Genomic DNA, 21747 nt, shown 5'->3' with positions numbered 1-21747 from the left:
TGACCCAATCTGCTGGGTCAAAAGTATACAAACAGAAATGTTAATATTGGGTTACATGTCCCTAGGCAAGTTTCACTGCAAAAAGGTGCTTTTGGTAGCCATCCACAAGCTTCTGGTTGAAATAAAGAGTTGTAGAAATTATTGGAAACTCAAAACAGCCATGATATTATTTTCTTTACAAGTATATGTACGGTAATATTTTGACCACGAATGTACATGTTATATAGCTACATATTTTGTATATACCTGTGCACAACAGAGGAGCTGTTAACTTATGAGAGTACCGTACAGTATGTGTGTTTGCGAAAATGGCAACGTTTTGGCTGAGTGATGTCAGTGAGTGAGTGGGCGAGTACAGAGAGAGAGGAGCGCGCGCACTGCGCTGTCGAGTGATGAACAGGTCCGGTTGTGTCCTGCAAATCTAATAATAAAGCAACCAGATTGTCACAAATCGGCGGCCTCAAATTCTGACCGGAAAGCGGATCTTAGCAGACTCATTGCGGGGTAAAGTGAACTAAAGCGGTTGGAATTGGGGGTTAAATCACCAAAGATTATTCCCGGGCGTGGCTACCGTTGCTGCCCACTGCTCCCCTCACCTCCCAGGGGGTGAACAAGGGGATGGGTCAAATGCAGAGGAAAAATTTCACCACGCCTAGTGTCTGTGTGACAATCATTGGTACTTTAAAGGAAACGACTCCCCTGCGCTCCTCTACAGCGGTCTGCACCGGAGCAAACAGCAGGACAGGTGTAACAACAACATCATTACCTGTCACTCTTTAACTCCTTGTGCAAATCTGAATGCTTATTATTTAAATGTTTACCTAAGTTTGAAGCAAAGGTGGTAATACTAATCGCCACATTTGGCGAGGCGTGTTTTAAAGCAACACCTGAAGCGTGGCGCTTCCTTGTTTAAAGCGTCACCTTTGCCGTTAGTTTTGAAGCCCAAATATCTCCCTATTGCGCTTCACCACCCTCTTTAACCTTTAACGTTCGAACTGTTAAACTTTGTTATTTTTTGCAAATATTAGCTCATTTGGAATTTGATGCCTGCAACATGTTTCAAAAAAGCTGGCACAAGTAGCAAAAAAGACTGAGAAAGTTGAGAAATGCTCATCAAACGCTTATTTGGAACATCCCACAGGTGAACAGGCTGATTGGGAAAATGTGGGTGCCATGATTGGGTATAAAAGCAACTTCCAGGAAATGCTCAGTCATTCAGAAACAAGCAGGGGTGAGGGTCACCACTTTGTGAACAAATGCGTGAACAAATTGTCGAACAGTTTAAGAACAACATTTCTCAATGAGCTATTGCAAGGAATTTAGTAATTTCACTATCTACGGTCCATAATATTATCAAAAGGTCCAGAGAATCTGGAGAAATCACTGCATGTAAGCACATTGCACATTGAATGCCTGTGACCTTCGATCCCTCAGGCGGTACTGCATCAAAAACCGACATCAGTCGATCCCTCAGGCAGTACTGCATCAAAAACCGACATCAGTGTATAAAGGATATCACCACATGGCTCAGGAACACTTCAGAAAACCACTGTCAGTAACTACAGTTTGTCGCTACATACAGTATGTAAGTGCAAGTTAAAACTCTACTATCCAAAGCGAAAGCCATTTATCAACAACACCCAGAAGCTTTGCTGGGCCCAAGCTCATCTAAGATGGACTGATGCAAAGTGGAAAAGTGTTTTGTGGTCTATATATGTATACACACATACAGTCGTGGTCAAAAGTTGACATACACTTGTAAAGAACATAATGTCATGGCTGTCTTGAGTTTCCAATAATTTCTAAAACTCCTATTTTTTTGTGATAGAGTGATTGGAGCACATACTTGTTGGTCACAGAAAACATTCATGAAGTTTGGTTCTTTTATGAATTTATTATGGGTCTACTGAAAATGTGACCAAATATGCTGGGTCAAAAGTATACATACACTGTAAAAAAAACCTCCGATTTTTATGGTTAATTTACTCTAAATTTCTACTGTAATTTTTCTATTTTTTTTAAATAGTTTATAAAACTGTAGAACTGAAGACATTATCTGTAAATAAACAATCCACCTGTTATTTTAAGTAATATGCCAGTAATGACAAACTATGTATATTTCAATTTTTTTTACAGAAAAATACCAAATTAATTATACATAGCATTTTCTGTTTTCTTAAATGACTTTCAAATTCATGTAAAATTACAGTAATTATCTTTCATTGAATATGTAGCTTGTTATATAAAAGTCTATGTTCATACTAACAATCTAACACAGGGGTGTCAAACTCAAATACAGAGTGGGCCAAAAATTTGAAACTGAACAAAGGCGCGGGCCAAGGTTGAACAAATTAACTTTTAACGTACTCTACGAGCTATCGTCACGTACGCTTTTCATCCATTCTAACATCGTTCAGACCCAGTCACAAGAAATGTGCGGCTTCTGTACGCACACACGAGCGAATGCAACGCATACTTCATCAACAGCGTTACAAGTTACACTGACGGTGCCAGTATAAAAAACTTTAACACTTTTAGAAATATACGCCACACTGTGAATCCACACCAAACAAGAATGACAAACACATTTCGGAAGAACATTCGCACCGTAACACAACATAAACACAACAGTGCAAATACCCAGAATCCTTTGCAGCACTAACTCTTCCGGGACGCTACAAAATACACCCCCGCTACCACCAAACCCCCCCCCCCCCCACACACACACACACACACACCTTGTAGCGTCCCGGAAGAGTTAGTGCTGCAATGGGTTCTGGTTTGGTGTGGATTCACAGTGTGGCGTATATTTCTAACAGTGTTAAAGTTTTTTATTCGGCTAACCTCAGTCTAACTTGTATCGCTGTTGATTAAGTATGCGTTGCATTCTAATTTGTGTGCGTGCAGAAGCCGCACATTTTATGTGACTGGGCTAGCACTCGTTTGGCTGGCTGGCGTTTGGAAGACTCCCGGGAGGATCGGCGGGCCAGCTTTAGTGTTAATTTGATATCGCCTCAAGGGCCAAGTGAAATTACACGGCGGGTCAAATTTGGCCCGCGGGCCAGAGTTTGACACCAATGCTGTAGAATAAAGGTATTTTTCTGCAGAACTGTTTGCATCGTCACTTTATTAAAGGTGGTTGATCTTAACAATTCAGAAAAAATCTGTAAAATAATGGGATTTTTCTGTGGAACTGCCAGCATTGTCACTTCATTAAAGGTGTTTGATCGTAATAATTTGGAAAAACTCTGTAGAATAAAGGTATTTTTCTGCAGAACTGTTTGCATCGTCACTTTACTAAAGGTGGTTGATCTTAATAATTTAGTAAAAATCTGTAAAATTACGATATTTTTCCGCAAAACGTTTCATGAAAATTTCTGTAAATATAATGTTTTTGATCATTATTTGGTTTACAATGTTTTACTTTGATTTTATGGTTTTCGTTTGGCAGCCGCAGCTGCCAGTAGAAGACCGTTTTTTTACAGAATTTTTTTTTACAGTGTAGTGTAATGTTAATATTTGGTTACATGTCCCTTGGCAAGTTTCACTGCAATAAGGCGCTTTTGGTAGTCATCCACAAGCTTCTGGCAAGCTTCTGGTTGAATTTTTGACCACTCCTCTTGACAAAATTGGTGCAGTTCACCTAAATGTGTTGGTTTTCTGACATGGACTTGTTTCTTCAGCATTGTCCACACCTTTAAGTCAGGACTTTGGGAAGGCCATTCTAAAACCTTAATTCTAAGTTAAGGTTAATGTACCAATGATTGTCATACACACTAAGTGTGGTGAAATGTGTCCTCTGCATTTGACCCATCCCCTTGTTCACCCCCTGGTAGGTGAGGGGAGCAGTGAGCAGCAGCGGTGGCCGCGCTTGGGAATCTTTTTTGGTGATTTAACCCCCAATTCCAACCCTTGATGCTGAGTGCCAAGCAGGGAGGTAATGGGTCCCATTTTTGGGGCGGCATAGCACGGTTGGTAGAGTGGCCGTGCCAGCAACTTGAGGGTTCCAGGTCTGATTCCCGCTTCCGCCATCCTAGTCACTGCCGTTGTGTCCTTGGGCAAGACACTTTACCCACCTGTTCCCAGTGCCACCCACACTGGTTTAAATGTAACTTAGATATTGGGTTTCACTATGTAAAGCGCTTTGAGTCACTCGAGAAAAGCGCTATACAAATATAATTCACTTCACATTTTTATAGTCTTTGGTATGACTCGGGGTTTGAACTCACGACCTACCGATTTCAGGGCGGACACTCTAACCACCAGAGTATAATACTACCACCACCAGGCTTGACGGTAGGGATGGTGTTCCTGGGATTAAAGGCCTCACCTTTTCTCCTCCAAACATATTGCTAGGTATTGTGGCCAAACAGCTCAATTTTTGTTTCATCTGACATCACATGGACAAAGATAAGACCTTCTAGAGGAAAGTCTTGTGATCAGATGAAACAAAAATTGAGCCGTTTGGCCACAATACCCAGCAATATGTTTGGAGGAGAAAAGGTGAGGCCTTTAATCCCAGGAACAAACATGGTAGTGGTAGTATTATGCTATGGGCCTGTTTTGCTGCCAATGGAACTGGTGCTTTACAGAGAGTAAATGGGACAATGAACAAGGAGGATTACCTCCAAATTCTTCAGGACAACCTAAAATCATCAGCCCGGAGTTTGGGTCTTGGGCGCAGTTGGGTGCGCCAACAGGACAATGACCCCAAACACACGTCAAAAGTTGTAAAGGAACAAGTCCATGTCAGAAAACCAACAAATTTAGCTGAACTGCACTAATTTTTTTTCAAAAATTCAACCAGAAGCTTGCCAGAAGCTTGTGGATGGCTCCCAAAAGCGCCTTATTGCAGTGAAACTTGCAAAGGCACATGTAACCAAATATAAACATTACACTATGTATACTTTTGACCAAGCAGATTTGGTCACATTTTCAGTAGACCCATAATAAATTCATAAAGGAACTAAACTTCATGAACGCTTTTTGTGACCTACAAGTATGTGCTCCAATCACTTTATCAAAAAAAAAAATAAGAGTTGTAGAAATTACTGGTGTCATGATCCGTTACCCGAGTCATGGCATGATTTATGTTTGGTAGTTTTTCTGTTTTAGTCTGTTTCCTGGGTGCACCCTCTTTCCCTGTTTTCTGTTGGTTTCCATGGGCACTGATTCTCCTCACCTGTCTTAGTTTTGCAATTAGTGTTCCCACCAGGTGTTTTGGTTAATCACTCCCCTTTATAGTTTCCTGTCACCCAGCATCAGTTGCTGGGTCAATGTTTGCTATAGGCAACAGTTACGTTCTCCCGTTTTTTCTCCTCGGTCTAGTGATTTTTGTACAGACTAGCTTTCCTCGTTTTTTCACCCTTGGTGACATTTTGGGTTTGTTTAGCTCCACGCTTGCTAGCGTCCTCAGTTTTGTATTTTTGTCCTGCGTTTAATTTATTAAAAACTTGAATTTGACCTGCACGCTACTTCTGCTTGTCTTCTGCCTTGGAAGGAATGCTACCAGCACAGCTATGCGCCCCCGAAGACGGAACAGATTGACCCAGCCAGACGAAGTGTTCCTGTCCGACAAGGACAAGCAAGACATCCTCCTGGAGCTCAGAGCGGACGCCCGACCATGGGAGTGCGAGGACGAAGCGGAGCTGTCAGAAGAAGATCTCCCTTCCAAAGCTATGGTGGCATGGGGGCAACTTCTGGCGAAGTTGACGGACGCAGAAAGCCGCTTCCTCCCCCACTCGCAAGCCACCCGGACGTCCTACTCAGCACTTTGCCCACAGGCATCTTCCCTTCACCCGACCCAGTCAAGGATCCACTACGTCTCCATCAACCTGTCAGCTTAATCCTGGTATGATCAACTCCCACCTTTCCGCTGTAAACAATGCTTGGGATCTCATCAAGTGCCGCCAAGACTTCTGCCCGTCGCATGGTGACGTCACACCACCTGGGACGTGAAGGCTCCGGCAGCGGCCCGGCGCAGCGCTTGCGCAGAAGAGGTACAAGACGGACACTTTTCCCCCAACGTTGACTACTAGGCTCTTCCCGTGCAGGTTCTCCTCCCCTCAGATACCACCTGAAGGCACGTGTCCAGAAAGGCGCGAGCCGCGCAAACGCACAAGGCCAGCTCTCAGGCTTCCTAGAGCCCACCCGCCCGTGCCCTCTGCTGCCGCCGAACTCGCACAAGCGCTCCCCCCACCAGCTCCATCCAGCATCTGGAATCTGTTTCCCCTGAGGGGGGGGCCCAGTGCTGTTGGCGTGTCAGCGGGGCAAGCAGACCTCCTTCCACTGAGGTTGCTGCCTGCCTTTCCTGCAGCGGGGGCGCTGTCAGCTTCAGCCCCACTTCCTGCTCCAGTGTCGCAAAGCAAGTTAGACCCGCCAGAGAAGTATAGCACAGAGTGGATGGACGAATGGTACCAGGGGGTGCTGAAGGAACAGATCTGTTCAGTCCTGCAGCCACCTACCGCTCTGGCCCCGCCCATCACGTCAGATGAGCCACCTGCTCCTCTGGCTCCTCCCACGCCGACAGCCCGGACGCCTGCTCCTCTGACTCCACCCATTGCTACAGACGCTCCGCCTGCCACTCTTACGCCGCCATCAACCCTGGTGGGCCTGCAAACGCCATCCTCTCCACCTCCTGCTCCAGCGCTGCAAAGCACACGGGACCCTCCAGAGATGTACAGTGCAGCATGGATGGAGGAGTGGTACCAGAGGGTGCTGAAGGAGCTGGAGAGTGAGGAACAGTCTGGCTCGGTAGTGGGTCTGCAGACACCTGCTCCTCTGACTCCACCCACGCCAGCAGACGAGCCGCCTGCCTTGCCACTGACTCCGCCCACGCCGCCTGCCTCGCCTCTGACTCCGCCCACGACGGTAGACGAGCCCCCTGCCTCGCCTCTGACTCCGCCCATGCCGGCAGACGAGCCGCCTGCCTTGCCTCTGACTCCGCCCACGCCGGCAGATGAGCCGCCTGCCTCGCCTCTGACTCCGCCCACGACGGCAGACGAGCCCCCTGCCTCGCCTCTGACTCCGCCCATGCCGGCAGACGAGCCGCCTGCTTCGCCTCTGACTCTGCCCACGCCGGCAGACGAGCCGCCTGCTTCGCCTCTGACTCCGCCCACGCGGACAAACGAGCCGCCTGCTTCGCTTCTGGTTCCATCCACGCCGTCAGACAAGCCGCCTGCCTTGCCTCTGGTTCCGCCCACGGCAATGACGTCTCCTGCTTCCACGGCGACGACGTCTCCTGCTTCCACGGCGACGACGTCTCATGCTTCCACGGCGACGTCTCATGCTTCCACGGCGACGACGTCTCCTGCTTCCACGGCGACGACGTCTCATGCTTCCACGGCGACGACGTCTCCTGCTTCCACGGCGATGATGTCTCCTGCTTCCACGGCGACGACGTCTCCTGCTGCCACGCTTGCCTCGCCGCCGACGCCTGCTGCTGCCACGCTTGCCTCGCCGACGCCATCATCCTCTTCACCTCAGACGAGGACATGCCCACCTCGTTTCCGGTGGGCCACACCACGGCGCCCCCTACCCCCTCGTCTACGGACTATTCATGGACGCCTTTGGCGATGGCAACGGCGACGCCCAGGACTTGGGTGCAGAACTCAAAGACTGCTGAGGTTCTGGCGCCAGTCTCGTCCGCCTACTCAACGGCCACAGACAAGGCTGTTCCAAGGTTGCCCGCCTCGACAATTGCGGCGACAATCAACTCGCCGCTGCCACCTGGCTTGTCCCCGGTGGCTTCGTGGACACATGGCCTGGCGGCCCACCGCCAAGTCCTCCTTCCACCCTCCCGTGACTTTGGACTTATTCTGTTTTTTTAGGGGAGGGGTTTCTAGTTTGGGACGTCTGGTATCCGTCCCTTAAAGGGGGTTATGTCATGATCCGTTACCCGGGTCATGGCATGATTTATGTTTGGTAGTTTTTCTGTTTTAGTCTGTTTCCTGGGTGCACCCTTTTTTCCCCGTTTTCTGTTGGTTTCCATGGGCACTGATTCTCCTCACCTGTCTTAGTTTCGCAATTAGTTTTTTCCACCAGGTGTTTTGGTTAATCACTCCCCTTTATAGTTTCCTGTCATCCAGCATTAGTTGCTGGGTCAATGTTTGCGATAGGCAACAGTTACGTTGTCCTGTTTTTTCTCCTCGCTCTAGTGATTTTTGTACAGACTAGCTTTCCTCGTTTTTTCACCCTTGGTGACATTTTGGTTTTGTTTAGCTCCACGCTTGCTAGCGTCCTCAGTTTTGTATTTTTGTCCTGCGTTTAATTTATTAAAAACTTTATAATCTTACCTGCACGCTACTCCTGCTTGTCTTCTGCCTTGGAAGGAACGCTACCAGCGCGGCTATGCGCCCCCGAACACGTAACAACTGGAAACTCAAGACAGCCATGACATTATGTTCTTTACAAGTGTATGTACACTTTTGACCACGACTTCCATCTGTTGAAAAGCTCTATGGAGATGATGATTTCATTTTCCAGCATGATCTGGCACCTGCCCACAGTGCAAAAACCACCAGTAACTGGTGTACTGACCATGGCATTACTGTCCTCGACTGGCCTCCCAACTCCCCTGACCTGAACCCCATAGAGAATTTGTGGGGTATTGTGAAGAAGAAGCTGAAAGACACCAGACCCAATAATGCAAATGAGCTAAAGGCCGCCATTGAAGCATCCTGGGCATCCATAACACCTCAGCAATGCCACAGGCTGATTGCCTCCATGCCACGCCGCATTGGTGCAGTAATCCGTGCAAAAGGATTCCCAACCAAGTACTGAGTGCATCAATTGACATTTTCAAATGTTTCATTTTGTTTTGCTGTTATAAATCTTTATTTTTTACTTGGTCTGAGTAAATATTCTAATTTTTTGGGATGGGATTTTTTTGTTTTCTTAAGCTGTATGCCATAATCAGCAATATTAAAATAATAAAAGGCTTGCAATATTTCAGTTGATGTGTAATGAATCCAGAATGTATGACATTTTTATTTTTTTAATTGAATCACAAAAAATAAAGGACTTTATCACAATATTCTAATTTTCTGAGACAGTCCTGTACATATATACACACACACACACACACACACTAGGGATGTCACGGTATGAACATTTTTTATCATGGTTATTGCGACCAACATTATTATCGCGGTATTTTTAAATGTGCTCAAAATTTTCAAAAAGTACTTTTACTGAAATCTTTTAACCATGTTTTATTTAAGAAACACAAATAACACATTCAAAATGATTTCCTTTGTAGAATAATCATTATTGTAGGTAATTACACTATGTGTCATGGACCTCAGCTAGAAATTGAATGTGCACATGAAAGACGGACAAGCATTTTAAACAAAGTAATAGATAGATAGATAGTACTTTATTGATTCCTTCAGGAGAGTTCCCTCAGGAAAATTAAAAGAATGGCAGTAAAAAGTATGGCAGAAACAAAATAATAACATAAATAAATAAAAATAAATGTGAAAATTGTGCAAGATGGCACCTGATGGCCATAAGATGTAACTGCACTTTTTGTCTACCCATTAATGTTATATATACACATCCATCCATCGATCCATTTTCTACCACTTGTCCCTTTCGGGGTTGCAGAGGGTGCTTGAGCCTATCTCAGCTGCGTTCGGGCGGAAGGCGGGCTACACCCTGGACAAGTCGCCACCTCATCGCAGGGCCAACACAGATAGACAGACAACATTCACACTCACATTCCCACACTAGGGCCAATTTAGTGTTGCCAATCTCCAGAGAGCGGCAAATTGGGGGTCTGTTTTGGTCCGCCGATTTTACACCACTGATTCCAAGTGTACCTTACGAGGCTCGGAAGGTCACTTATTGGTGCCGGTTCGTGGGTGAGATGGGCAAAGGTGGTAATGACCTTTACCAGAGGCGTGTTTTAGAAAAGAAGAAATATTACGCCTGCTTTTAAGAAAGACGGGCCAGAAAATTGCCACACTTACTTTGGAGCACATGTGCCGCCTTCTCTATATAAAAAGGGCCACTAATGGAAATGAGCGGCGGTAGTCCAGAAAACTGTTTTGATTTTTGATTTTTTTTTTTTTATATGTGCATGCGCCCTCACATAGACTGCACCCTGGGAGGTCGCCCAGATTGCCCATAGCTAAAAATGGCGCAGACTAATTGTGCAAATTTTTACCTTATTCTTGTCTTTTTTATGTATCTAATTTACCTACTGGTAAAAGTCTATGTCAGCTTATTAAGGTTGTACTAATTAATAAAGTATACTATTATAGTGTATCTATTTTTACACTAGGGGAGGTTCTATCTTGCCAGGATGAGTCACTCACCAAACTCTTGTATTTGCTCTGCAGAAGTCTGAGAACCACAGTCCTGCTGTAAGATCCATGCTAAGAGTAAACAGAAATAAAGCTAGTAAAAAAAAATCTACAAATCTAAAGAATCGCTTTAGGTAAAACACACACCATCCACTTTTTGAACCAAGCAGCTTCAACATCCAGGAGGGCCAGGAAGTAAATGGGCTGCAATACTTTCTCTTGAACATGTGAGCGAGATTCCAAATGCAGACACAAGAGAGAGAAGGTGCTCTCGATGATTTCCTCCATGTACCTGAAGACGAGTAGGAAGAATGGTATTATTCTAATAACGGAAGAATGTCGACACAAACCAGTGACGTGCTGGGCGTCACGTACTTCTCCGGATGGCGGATCCAGAAGGCGGTCACCTCCTTTTGAAAGTCATTCATCAACCGCATCTGAGGAGGAGATCATGGAGAATAAAAGAGTGCGACATCTTTTCAGGGATCAGTGTTTTAAATTTGGACTGCCAAGAATAGAGGACCTGTTTGCCCTTACTCATAAACACATTATAATGGGACTGTCTTGAGCTAGTTGTTACAACTCTGTACAATGGGTACTGTACGAATCCTAATTCCCCGGGATGTAAATCTTACAACAACTACCGATTCAATTACATCCAATTCTTGGGTTGACCATTCGATTCAGAAACCGATTGTCAATTCAAACCGATTCTCGCAAGATATTATTTTTGGTATATACCCGTAAATTATAATAAAACATTTTTAAAACAAGTACAGGTTTCTTTTTTGGCTGCTGACGTCTGACATATACAAGCAGCACGCAATCGCAGAGATATCCTAAAGTTGATATCCTGAAGTTATGGATCTGATTTGCCGACTTCTCGTACCCGTGGCACCGTTTAAACATGTAATGCCAGATATACAGCAATGGAGATTGCTAAAGACTGCAAGGGAAGTTCAGCTTCCCCTAAAATATATTTTTAAAATGGTCAAATATGTTCTATTGTGTTTGCATTTCATTGACTAAATGCGTTAGGATGCGTTCAACTTTTGTTTAAAATCATCTACTTTGGCGACAGTTAGCGCAACTTTTTCCATTGATGTGGTGGCGTCACAGTGCTGCAGCCAAACCAAACGGGACAATCATTGGATAAATACTGGACTTTGTCCCGACCACAGACGGTGAGCCAATGAATAAGAGTGATATAAACCTGTTTGGGCTAAATCCCTCTTTGATTGACAGCAAAATGAGCGAATCAGCAATCTTGAAATATAAAACACTGCCAAACCATTTTTCAACTTTCATTCCGTTGTTCCTGTTGATATGGAAATATTTATATTTTTTAAGTGAATTTTTCTTTGTAAAATCTTGCAAATGTATATCTTGTATCTATTATTGGAGACTCTACTCATGTTTAAAGAGTAGTTGAAAAATAGCTTCCCCTACTTGAAAGACCAGCAGCTGCCACTGGCATATGCGGAAGGCGGGTTACACTCTGGGCAAGTCGCTACCTCATCGCAGGGCCAACACAGATAGCCAGACAATATTCACACACAAGGCCAATTTAGTGTTGCCAATCAACCTATCCCCAGTTTCATTGCACAATAATAACAATTATAAAAATAGAGCAAAAAGATATACCGTATTTTTCGGACTATAAGCCGCAGTTTTTTTCATAGTTTGGCTGGGGGTGCGACTTATACTCAGGAGCGACTTATGTGTGAAATTATTAACACATTACTGTAAAATATCAAATAATATTATTTACCTCATTCACATAAGAGACTAGACGTATAAGATTTCATCGGATTTAGCGATTAGGAGTGACAGATTGTTTGGTAAATGTATAGCATGTTCTATATGTTATAGTTATTTGAATGACTCTTACCATAATATGTTACGTTAACATACCAGGCACGTTCTCAGTTGGTTATTTATGCGTCATATAACGTACACTTATTCAGCCTGTTGTTCACTATTCTTTATTTATTTTAAATTGCCTTTCAAATGTCTATTCTTGGTGTTGGGTTTTATCAAATGAATTTCCCCCAAAAATGCGACTTATACTCCAGTGCGACTTATATATGTTTTTTCCCTTCTTTATTATGCATTTTCGGCAGATGCGGCTTATACTCTGGAGCCACTTATACTTCGAAAAATACGGTAACAAAAATGTTAATACTAATTACTAATATCACAGACTTATTTTTGAATGTATGTAATTTATTTTTAGCATCAACAATTATGCAAATTATGTCGTTGTGGTTTGTGCAGCTCTTTGAGACATTTGTGATTAAGGGCTATATAAATAATCTTTGATTGATTGATGATATGATGATGTTATATTGACCACGCCCCTAGCCACGCCCCCACCACCAGAAGTAGATTTCAAACGGAGAAAGCCTGTTCCAAAGTCTTCAAAAGTTTGGATCGATTCATAATTGTAATACATAAAAATCGTGATTCGGATGTTAGCCAATTTTTTCCGGCGCACCTAGTAACTAAACTTCTTATCACGCCTCACGCGCTCTTGGGTCTGCCAGAGAATAAGAAGACAGTGTGACCAACTTACTAAATGTGTTGCTATTGTGGCGACTTTGAGTCGCACAAGAAGATGCCTTCATTTGCACCTTCAGCTTAGCAAACGCTCAATAACACTCTTTAAAGGAAGAGGAGGTCACTAACACAAACAACAGTCATGGTGCATACAGAAATAACAACAATTTTAACACATGTGACCTTGTCTACTGCACCCCACAGACATCAAAATAAAAACCTACAACAAACATGCACACAAAATTAAACCACTATTTACATACAGCAAGGCATATTGGGTAACTTGTGGCACTTATTTGCAACACGCTACGCTACACTTTATTTAGCATGTAATCAGAAACAAATCTAGAGACTTTCTCTGGTCTTATTGGACCTTTTTGGAAACTGACATGAAAGCATGTATAACTCTTCTCAAAGTCCTATGCTGGGCCCCTCCCCATCCTAAAACATCTGACATACAAAAAACACAAAAAGAAGCGACAGAAGAAAGTCCATTTGAATTTCTAAACATATTAAATTTGCTTCTCATGTTGTTTTCTCACTTTTTGTCTCTTAAAGATCACGTCATCTAACGCTTCGCCCCCCGCAACTCACCGCTACAACCCAAATGATGGCGCGTTGACCAGCATACCTGTTTGAGGAGTGAGCTGATCTCAGGTCTGTTGATGTCCAAGCCAGTAGAGAAGCTTGTCAAGCTCAACTTAAGGGACAGAAAGATGGACTCCACACTTTTAGCTGTGTAGGAGGCCAAGCAGATTTCAGTAAAAGAATGCATTGCAGTTGGCAATAAAGTGCACAGTTTCACCACAGCGCTATCTATCTGTTGGATCATGGGGTTGGTCAAAGCCTACCCACTCATCTCACCACCCCACAAAAGCAAACAAACGGGAAATTGCTACTTCCACCTGTGCCAAAAAGTGGCACAGAATGGATCTATAGCATAGGAGTCAAACTCAAGGCTCGAGGCAAGATCTGGCCCGCCGCATCATTTTATATGGTCCCCAAAAGCCTGGAAATAATATGCATCTTCTACTTCATCTTTCTATTGATCTCCATTTTGACAAAAAACGAAATAGCCTACATGTACTGAATGCAGTTGCATATCCTTTAAACTTTAATATCATATCATAATTCAGTCTTTCTCAAACAGTGGGACGGGCCCCCCTGGGGGGGCACGGTGCAATGTCAGGGGGGCGCGTAACCTCGGGGAACATGCTTTTTTTGCTGTACCAGAATATAATGAGCGTATGTCGCACTTTCCTTTATTTTTGATAAGCTTACAATGTTATGCAGAGGTATTGTCATAACAAATTTATCGACAAAATATACTATTTTAGTCATGGTGGAGAGTTGGGGGGGCGCAAAATATTTTCTTCTTTCCTGGGGGGGCGTAACAGAAAATATTTGAGAAGCACTGTCATTATTCAACAAATATTATATCATCATACATTCCAATTATTTTTTGTTAAGATAGAAATAAATACCTAAATACCTGCTTGACTTATAATTTTAAAGCAACTTAGTCATTAAATTGTACAGCGTAAAAATGACAATAGATTTTACGGTAAATACGAGCAGCTTAGGCGCCATAATTTTACAGTAAAAAAAACAATTGTACCAATTTTCCATTTACAATAATATGCTGTGAAAAACACCAAAAATGTTAAGATAAAATGCTGTCGACTGAGCTGACTTTTTTTTTACAGCGTATGTAAAAAAATATATGCATGGTAATAATCCAATGCATAGGCAATTGTGTAATAATACCATGAGGCAAATCCATCCATCCATCAATCCATTTTCTACCGCTTATCCCTCCATTTATATTAATGTATTATTCACTGTTACAAGCAGCCCTCTGAGGACAGCCATAACTGCCCTCAATAAAAAATAAAAATAAAATAAAAAATACAGTATTATCTTGGTACCCTTCAAAACAATCAACAAAACAGTTGGTTCTCAATAGAACTGATGATCATGATAGCATCCTACCCAAGGTGGTGTAGATTTCCCGGGTGACATTCAGAGGCGAGGAGGAGAAGCTTTTAGCGAAGAACTGAAGAACGTTATCCTGCAGGAAAAACAGTGTCTAATTAGTTAGTTGTTAGTACTACTTATTACATATGAGTTATTAGGTTTGAATGTATGCAATGATGGCAATACGGTCGCGGGTGCCATATTTGGCCAGCAGCTCGTTTTTCATATTCTAAAAATAATATGAATTATTAATGAAATATATTCTTAGATATTTTGTGATTTTGTTCTGATAAAGTTGCATACAATTGACCTACAATTGATTGCTTGTAGCATCTTTAATGTATAAAATGTATCAAAGATGCCCGCTGCAACCTTTTCTGTACAGTATTAGGTGGACACCTCTCATGTCAGACATAATCAATCATCAATAAGACAAGTCCATGGTAAGAGAATCAGCTGACAAGGTAGCTCACACTGAGATCGGTATTGGGCTCGATCAGCATTGCACACAAATTCTGGCGGAGGTGGTTCCAGCTCTCACAGCACAGAACATCAGACGGCGGAGCGCAACAGAGCGCCTGCAGAGCCTTCTTGCGCACCTACACACACACAAACATAAAATTCATCCTCAATCTGTACCCAAAGAAGTCAGCTGAGAGACATGTGCACAGTGAATCATCGTCATCCTCACCTCCTCGGGTTGACTTGCATCCAGTTTTTCAGCCAACGCCTGCAGCTGTTCTTGTCGAATAAATGCGTAACTCTGGAAAGAGATGAAGTTTAGACTGAAGACAATGCTGAGTACAGTTGAGATATTCTCTATCTAAAAAGTGGTTTAGTGCTGCATCCCTGACCTGGTTGAAGGAGGAATCGCTGTCCGAGCACTCATCAGCATAGAGGCTGTGCTGCATCTCCTCCTTCTTCAGCTGGTCCTCTTCAAATCTGCTGATTAAAGACTCTGCCACCGTCATCATGGTGGCTTTCAAAGTTTGCATCATCTTCTGGTACCTAAAATAACAAAGAAAAATGTCAGTGACTTCCTGATACTTATTCGTATGACTAGGCTTGACTCACTCTTCTGACGCTCTGCTCCCACTGATCACTGAGTGGATCAGCGTGTCATGTCCTGAGTTGACGGGTTGTCCATCCCCACTGGTCAACTTCCTGATCTCCTCGTCCACCACGCTGCCCAGGGAATTATCCACATAGTGACGCAGGTACTTGACAAACTCATAGCTGGGACAACAGCAGTCAGAGGAGACAAGAGAGAGAGCAAAACTCTAAAAGCTGCTGGGAGAAATGTTTTATGACTAAGCTGTTCTGAGCTCACTTGTGGAAGTTCCTATCTGTCTCCTCCAGGTGAAGAAGGATTTCCTCAGCGCTTTGAGGTGAAGGAGCGTTAGAGAGTCGTTCGTTGACGCTCCTAAGAAGTTGCTTGAGCAGAGCCTGCAACTGCTCTTCATCCTCGGCAGACATCCCTGCGAGTAAAGAAATTCAAACAGCGAAATTATTTGATGTTGTTTTGGTTGTAACAGGTGATATTGGCATACTTGTTGAAATCTAAATGCTGTGCTGTGATTGCTACAACTGTCTTGCATACTACATACAGTGGTGTTACTATTGGAGCCTTAATTTCCCTCAGGGCAGACATCTAAGAGAGCAATAAATTACATATAATCTAATCCAGGGGTCACCAACCTTTTTGAAACCAAGAGCTACTTCTTGGGTACTGATTAATGCGAAGGGCTACCAGTTTGATACACACTTAAATAAATTGCCAGAAATAGCCAATTTGCTCAATTTACCTTTAACTCTATGTGATTATTAATAATTAATGATATTCACACTTAATTGAACGGTTTAAAAGAGGAGAAAACACGAAAAAAAATGACAATTTAATTTTGAAACATAGTTTATCTTCAATTTCGACTCTTTAAAATTCAAAATTCAACCGAAAAAAAGAAGAGAAAAACTAGCTAATTCGAATCTTTTTGAAAAAATAAAAAAAATTAATTTATGGAACATCATAAATAATTTTTCCTGATTAAGATTAATTTTAGAATTTTGATTACATGTTTTAAATAGGTTAAAATCCAATCTGCACTTTGTTAGAATATATAACAAATTGGACCAAGCTATATTTCTAACAAAGACAAATCATTATTTGTTCTAGATTTTGCAGAACAAAAATTTTAAAAGAAATTCAAAAGACTTTGAAATAAGATTTATTTCAGAATAATTTTTTTGAATTTTAATCATAATAAGTTTGAAGAAATATTTCACAAATATTCTTCGTCGAAAAAACAGAAGCTAAAATGAAGAATTAAATTAAAATGTATTTATTATTCTTTACAATAAAAAAAAAATGTACTTGAACATTGATTTAAATTGTCAGGAAAGAAGAGGAAGGAATTTAAAAGGTAAAAAGGTATATGTGTTTAAAAATCCTAAAATCATTTTTAAGGTTGTATTTTTTCTCTAAAATTGTCTTTCTGAAAGTTATAAGAAGCAAAGTAAAAACATTAATGAATTCATTCAAACAAGTGAAGAAGTCTTTAAAATATTTTCTTGGATTTTCAAATTCTATTTGAGTTTTGTCTCTCTTAGAATTAAAAATGTCGGGCAAAGCAAGACCAGCTTGCTAGTAAATAAATAACATTTAAAAAATAGAGGCAGCTCACTGGTAAGTGCTGCTATTTGAGCTATTTTTAGAACAGGCCGGCGGGCTACTCATCTGGTCCTTACGGGCTACCTGGTGCCCGCGGGCACCGCGTTGGTGACCCCTGATCTAATCTAATCAAATCTGATATTTTAATCGCTTTTCAGAATAAAGCACCTGGCTCAACATAACATATTAATTACAAGCTTTTAGTTTGGAAACAAAACATGACGCATATAAAAGATACAGGGCAGACACACACTTTATCCTGTTAGCTTGTTTACCACCGCAGCTATAAGTGTCAACATGCTAACCTAGCTAAACACAAATCTGCCACACGTTAGCTTTCGCCCCAGATGAACCACAAACGGAATCACCGGGGACGGAGCATTTAAAAACCACGCAAAATAGCCACCGTTACTGTGAACGAACTTACCTAGCGCTCCTTTAACGCCTTTTCTTCAACCACGCAGCATTTTCGGAAGGCCGACATCCGCGTCTCTATGGAAACAGCTGCCAGCGCAGTGCATTGTGGGATACCCACACAAACTCGGCGCTTTGCCATCTTCCGATGGAGGTGTATTAACTATTTGAAAAATACTTGCTACTAGTAGAAACATTTGGAATCACATGGACATAAACACAAAATGTGTGTAAAATTAAGTACATAGCTTGTGTATTGTTTTTACAAAGTCTGTAACAAATCTTCAAAATATTTGTACGGTTTTTCTCACGACACATTGAACGCAACACTAATATCCCACTGAACGCAAGATTATCACGTGACTCGTTGTTTTGCTCCTTCTTCCGGGTTTATTTCAGGCCGCTCTTCTGCAGTGCATTTGAACGGCTGTTTATTTGTGTTTTATTTAAAGACATTCTGCAACCATGTGTCGTGTTAGAAAATGTTAATTGGCATGACCAAGCTGTAAGTTAACGTTCTGTCAGGCAAACTTCAAAGTGGCGTTGACAAGAGTCGGCGTTCGCGAGCATTCCCACTGGCAAGCATGGCGGCGGTGGACAGCTTCCACTTGCTGTACAGGGAAATTTCCCGATCGTGCACTTTTTACTTTGAAACGCTGGCAGTGGTCGGTGCTCTGTACACCGCCAGCAGGGCTGTTATCTTGCTCCGAGACTGCTGCGTGTTGGTCAGGGTGCATTTCCTACCCAGAATGATCCCAAGTCGGAAGCTGACCCAGATTTATGGAGACTGGGCTGTCATTTATGGTAGGACAGAACATAATGTCTCGACCAACCCCATAAACGTCAAAGTTTCCTGCTGATCCGTATTGTCTTCACTCCTGTCAGGTGCATCCCAGCCGGTGGCCCAAGCCTATGCTGAGGAGCTGGCCAGGCAAGGCCTAAACATCATTTTTGTCACCCAGGACCGTGCTGACATTGGAGACTTTGCCACGCATCTCTCCCAAAGCTACGGCGTTGAAACTCTCCTGGTCCACGCCGACGTGTGCTGGAACCAGGCAGCCGCCAAGCCGGTCAAAGAAGCTCTGCGGGGTAAAGACGTCGGTTTCCTCGTGAACTGTGTGGACGAGTCGGGCGCTTCACCCCAGATCCTGATTGAGATGCCTGAACAGAAACTGATGGATGTGGTGGCGAGGAACATTGCGACCGCCACGTTGCTGACCCGTGTGGTGTTACCGGGCATGGTGGAGCGCAGCAGAGGAGCCGTGGTCAATATCTCCATCGGTGCTTGCTGTAGGCCGCTACCTGGAAGAGTGATGCTCACGGCTTCTACTGTGAGAATTCTTGAGTGTATCACACAACTTTTCAAATGGGGCGCCACAATAATCAACTGATTTTCAGGGCTATTTGGATCACTTCTCCCGGGCTCTCCACCTTGAGTACTCCGGACGAGGGATCTTTGCTCAAAGTCTGATTCCGTTCAAGGTTCGTCACGCTTTGCATTATTCCAAAGACAGGCGGGCATTTCAACACTTACTGCACATCTAGATCGCCTCCAGTAAGCGTCAGCCGGCATCGTCCACAGAAGGCTGGTTCGCGCCAACGCCGGAGATCTACGCTCGCCACGCCATCTCCACCCTGGGCGTGTCAAACAGAACCACAGGCTACTGGCCTCACACGCTGCAGGTCACTACACTTGCTCCATGCTGTGTTGATGTTGTATAGAAACTGACGCCTCGTTTTTCCTCTTTTCTTTCCAGAATGGACTCATGCGGTGCATCCCAGAATGGATTTGGGTTCTGGGGTCGCGAATGTTCATCAGTTAGACTTAAAATGAGGCTCTTTGTCCACCTGCTTACTGGCTTATACCAATGTTGACTTGGGATCATCCTTCAAAAACAAGGTTATATATGTGTGCATTGTGTTGGTGTAATGCAGTCCTTTCCATACATTTATTTATTTATTTGTGGTGGGCCGCTACAATGTTTGCTCTCACTCATAAACACATTATACTGGGACTGCCTGTGAAGTTAGCTTGTCGTTCCAATTCCGTACAGCAGGTTGCGGTATGCATCGTAACCCCGCTTCTTAACACACCTCATACACCAGGGGCCTCGTTTATAAAAGTGTGCGTGCAACTGAACATTATGAAAGGACAAACCACAGAATGCACATACGCACAAATAACATTTTGATTTACAAAGCCATGCTAAGCAAACTTCGAATTATAATTCAGAATTTGAATTGAATTGTGCATAGAAGAGTTTCTCCCTGGTGTCCTCCCAGGACTCCTCCCACAATCATCCATAAATATGATGATGAGTTCAAGAATCACATGTTGGACTGTCAATGACTGAAGACAGAGATGTCGTCAGATATTTTCAGATTGATGCTGATTACGTCGCGCACCGTCAGAAAAATATTTTTGGAGGGCTAATTAACATCATCCATCCATCTATCCATTCATGAGACTCTACTCATGTTTAAAGAGTAGTTGAAACATAGCTTCCCCTACTTGAAAGACCAGCAGCTGCCACTGGCATACAGCCTGAGTTTCCCTCCATCCACCCATTTTCTACCGCTTGTCCCTATCAGGGTTGCGGGGGGTGCTGGAGCCTATCTCAGCTGCATTCAGGCGAAAGGCGGGGTACACCCTGGACAAGTTGCCACCTCATCACAGGGTCAACACAGATAGACAGACAACATTCACACACTAGGGCCAATTTAGTGTTGCCAATCAACCTATCCCCAGGTGCATGTCTTTGGAGGTGGGAGGAAGCCACGCAGTCACAGGGAGAACATGCAAACTTCACACAGAAACACCCTGAGCCCGGGGATCGAACCCAAGACCTTTGTATTGTGAAGCAAATGCATTAACCCCTTGCAGTGTGCTGCCCTAATTAACATCATGTATAATTAAAAATAACATTTAGAATTTGAATGTCAGTACTTAACCAATCACAGTGTCAACTCCTCTGTGACTGAGAACTGTTGCTGATATGTTGACATCTTAGTCCAAATAATATTTTTATTATTTACGTCTTTATTTTGTCAGAATGCAAAGCAGACATTCCGTTGCATGACACAAGTAGTCATTGCAAGCAATATTTAAAGCTCTTGTCGACAATTGTCCCGCATACGAGATGATTTCAATACATTAGTGGCACCATAAATGTGTTTTTGTACAGCTGTTTATATTAAAAATATTTGCGTGGTAATAATAATATTGTTAGGTTGAATGGTGGTTGTGTATATGCTGCGTGAGATGTAAACAGCACTCCAATGTTGTTATAAACTCTCAAATTCACAATTTTTTGTAAAAAGTTCAGGGTAATTATTTACTTAAATGCATAACATGATTTTATCTGATATCTATTCTAATCTAATCTCTATAATTTACTTGCGTTCATAGTCGCCGTGCTAACCTATGAACCGTCACCTGCTGGGACTGTGTGTTTTGCAAGTCAACACCCATTCCAGGACAACTGTTTGGACAGAATAAAGTACCGATCATTTAAACAATCACTGTGTTTCTTCTTCCTGCTCTACGTGGTTGACAATTTAGTTACTTCACAGGGTTACACAAATAAATACTTCTTAGCGAAGGGGAGCGTAAACAAAGACAGATGCCATTTAACTTAGTGCAATTATAAGTACATTTCTACTTTTCACTTGGTTGTTAATGTCCACTTGCAACAGGGTCAAGTGTATGGGCAGCTACCCAGCTGATGGAGCTCTAGTAAAAAAAAAGCCAAATGTGATTAGCACACATTTATTACTTTTTACGTTGCTTTCGCATATTACGTTCTTTTCTGCACCTCATTT

The 21747-nt window shown here is 42.9% G+C and overlaps 2 protein-coding genes across 4 annotated transcripts in view; one reads left to right on the top strand and one right to left on the bottom strand.

Moving 5' to 3' along the window:
- tbc1d32 (TBC1 domain family, member 32) overlaps nucleotides 1-18081 on the bottom strand; it is a 104573-nt gene extending 86492 nt beyond the window's left edge. For both annotated transcript variants that reach the window (XM_062044865.1, XM_062044866.1), the window contains exons 1-11: nucleotides 17939-18081; nucleotides 16174-16321; nucleotides 15918-16079; nucleotides 15698-15851; nucleotides 15535-15606; nucleotides 15317-15442; nucleotides 14859-14937; nucleotides 13498-13601; nucleotides 10683-10744; nucleotides 10455-10599; nucleotides 10320-10379 (exon numbers count right to left, since the gene is read on the bottom strand). In XM_062044865.1, coding sequence (XP_061900849.1) covers nucleotides 10320-10379; nucleotides 10455-10599; nucleotides 10683-10744; nucleotides 13498-13601; nucleotides 14859-14937; nucleotides 15317-15442; nucleotides 15535-15606; nucleotides 15698-15851; nucleotides 15918-16079; nucleotides 16174-16319 — 1110 coding nt within the window. In that variant the 5' untranslated portion in view covers nucleotides 16320-16321; nucleotides 17939-18081. The remainder of the gene's footprint in view (nucleotides 1-10319; nucleotides 10380-10454; nucleotides 10600-10682; nucleotides 10745-13497; nucleotides 13602-14858; nucleotides 14938-15316; nucleotides 15443-15534; nucleotides 15607-15697; nucleotides 15852-15917; nucleotides 16080-16173; nucleotides 16322-17938) is intronic.
- A 202-nt stretch (nucleotides 18082-18283) lies between these two features.
- Nucleotides 18284-21622, top strand: hsdl1 (hydroxysteroid dehydrogenase like 1). Of its 2 annotated transcripts, XR_009825892.1 has the most exons (6): nucleotides 18284-18729; nucleotides 18811-19256; nucleotides 19324-19407; nucleotides 19471-19608; nucleotides 19683-19825; nucleotides 21335-21449. XR_009825892.1 is itself a non-coding variant. In XM_062044867.1 (5 exons), the coding sequence occupies exons 1-5, from the start codon at nucleotides 18510-18512 to the stop codon at nucleotides 19746-19748; spliced, it is 954 nt and encodes a 317-aa protein (XP_061900851.1). In that variant the 5' UTR covers nucleotides 18284-18509; the 3' UTR covers nucleotides 19749-21622. The 2 variants fall into 2 exon arrangements, 1 of the variants encoding a protein (XP_061900851.1); XM_062044867.1 differs by having other exon boundaries at nucleotides 19683-21622.
- The last annotated feature ends 125 nt before the right edge of the window (nucleotides 21623-21747 follow it).

Source organism: Entelurus aequoreus, linkage group LG04, assembly GCF_033978785.1.
Source record: "Entelurus aequoreus isolate RoL-2023_Sb linkage group LG04, RoL_Eaeq_v1.1, whole genome shotgun sequence".
In the NCBI taxonomy this organism is placed as follows: domain Eukaryota; kingdom Metazoa; phylum Chordata; class Actinopteri; order Syngnathiformes; family Syngnathidae; genus Entelurus; species Entelurus aequoreus.
This window is presented reverse-complemented; position numbering and strand designations above follow the sequence as displayed.